This window comes from Astatotilapia calliptera, chromosome 9 (genome assembly GCF_900246225.1).
Source record: "Astatotilapia calliptera chromosome 9, fAstCal1.2, whole genome shotgun sequence".
NCBI classification, from domain to species: Eukaryota; Metazoa; Chordata; class Actinopteri; order Cichliformes; family Cichlidae; genus Astatotilapia; species Astatotilapia calliptera.
The window spans coordinates 4524401-4526325 of record NC_039310.1 but is presented as its reverse complement, the minus strand read 5'-3'; the positions used below and the strand labels follow the sequence as shown (position 1 = coordinate 4526325).

The 1925-nt window shown below is 41.8% G+C and overlaps 1 protein-coding gene across 1 annotated transcript; it reads right to left on the bottom strand.

Annotated features, from left to right (window-relative positions):
- Positions 1-500: 500 nt before the first annotated feature.
- Positions 501-1484, bottom strand: LOC113029862 (DELTA-sagatoxin-Srs1a-like). The gene is made up of 2 exons (XM_026180890.1): positions 1417-1484; positions 501-921 (listed from the first exon to the last, which is right to left on the bottom strand). Exons 1-2 carry the CDS (start codon positions 1482-1484, stop codon positions 501-503), a joined length of 489 nt encoding a protein of 162 aa, XP_026036675.1.
- Positions 1485-1925: the final 441 nt, after the last annotated feature.

Genomic DNA, 1925 nt, shown 5'->3' with positions numbered 1-1925 from the left:
AGAACTGCTACAGAAACAACATGTACGTGTCAGACACTGAGTGCCAGTGTACTGCATGTGTTTTTATGTATGAATGTGTGTGTTTGGGGGGGGGCACGCTCAAAAAGGGACTGAGCTTACCCAGTAATCTAGCAAGTTTAATTTCAGCTATTTAACCTCCCTTTAACAGGAATACATGAATAATGATCAGTATGCTGTTTGTTTACAAAGGGTTAACCCTGAGTTTACCAGGGTATAAAGCTGGTTCACAAATTCAAACAGCTGCAGCTCAGAAGATTAAAACCTCAAACTGTCAGGAGCAGGTTCTGTTGTGTATGGATGAGTTTCACCCCAAAATCAACTGCAAGCATCTGTACTGATTTTGGTTTTCAGTGTCATTTTATTATTAAACTGCTTATTATTATTATCTGCTCAGAAATTAGTCTGCTGTGTTGGTGAGTCTACAGTAATATTGTAGGGTATTGAGAGGCTAAAGTGAAGCAATCTGACCATTTTCATAATTAATTTTGTTCCATGTTGTGTACTTCAACTTTCAGTGTTGCAACGCTGAATTTTGTCATGCTGGATTTAACAGTAACATCGTCAACTGTGTGAGTCAGATCATGACCATCAGCTTTTCCTCTCACAAACCCTCTCTCAGGACTGTAATACATCTTACGATAAAGAGCACTATCACAGTTTGTCTCCCTACCAAAGACTCCGACTGCGCACCAGTTAGAGTACAAGCGTTTGTCAAAAGGAACCGAGAACATGACGGCTATTTTCTTATCAGCTCTCTTTGCAGCTGTATCGTAGAGATCGAAGGTGAAGACTCCAACAGATCCTTGCCCGGTGCTGCCAGAGAACAGAGTGTTGCCACATTCAGAAGGCTCAAGTTTGGCTGGCAATGGGATTTGGCAGCGTCCGCTAACAAGATGCAGACTGTTCAGAAAAGAGAAAAATATGAATTAATATTCTTATTCAAACAGGATCCATCCTCCTCCTAATGAGGCAGGTGGATCAGTTTGTTTAGAGAAAGAAACATATAGCTGTGAGGCGATGTGCAGGCAGCTTCTCAGTTACAGTAAAAAACGTTTCAAAGACAAACATGTAACTTCCTATAAATGACTCTAATTTCAAGTGCTGATGTGTTAAGTGTTTGTCTCCGTTGCAGCTTTCTTTGCACAAACACAAGTGTTATGCTGCTGAGCTCGATTCTACTTGGTTTGATGTGAATGTATCTTACTTTTTATTCAGCAGCACTCACCTGCATGAAAGGTCAGTATGTATGAGTTTGTAAAAGAAAGTGAAAAAAATAGATTTAAACTGCTTGCAGTTAAGATATTTCACGTGTAGAAATTTGCTTTACAGTAACAGAAAGATGCTGCGCACTTTAGAAATCATGACTGTAACACTAAAGAACAAGTGTGCATTCACCTGGGCTCACAAAGGGTGTACCGGTCGCTCTTGTTTGTGATATAAATGGTGGACTGATGAGCACCCATGATGTCTGCAAACTGGAGAACAAAAAGAGAGAGAACAACATATTTCTGTCTGTGGAAGCATCTATACATCAGTGAGAACATGGCTAACGACAATGCACATAATACAAATGCCATCATAGTGTCTCAACAAAATCCAAGGTGTTCTGGATGTGGTGTTCAGAGCTGCCTTCCAACAGGCTGAGAATCGAAGCCAGAAACTAGGAGATGCTATAGGTGACTGAGTGGATCATACAGACGGTCCTAAAGGGGGACAAAAACAGCTGCAGAGTGCAGGGTCTGTGACATGATCGTGTCATTACGGAGGCAGATGAGACCATGGTCTCGTACGATGTTACATCTCTCTTCACTTGCATCCCAGTCACGGAAGCATTGGAGGTAGTTCCTAAGAGTTTACAGGATGACGCCAACCTCAGCAACAGGACCGCTCTCAGCATCGACCAC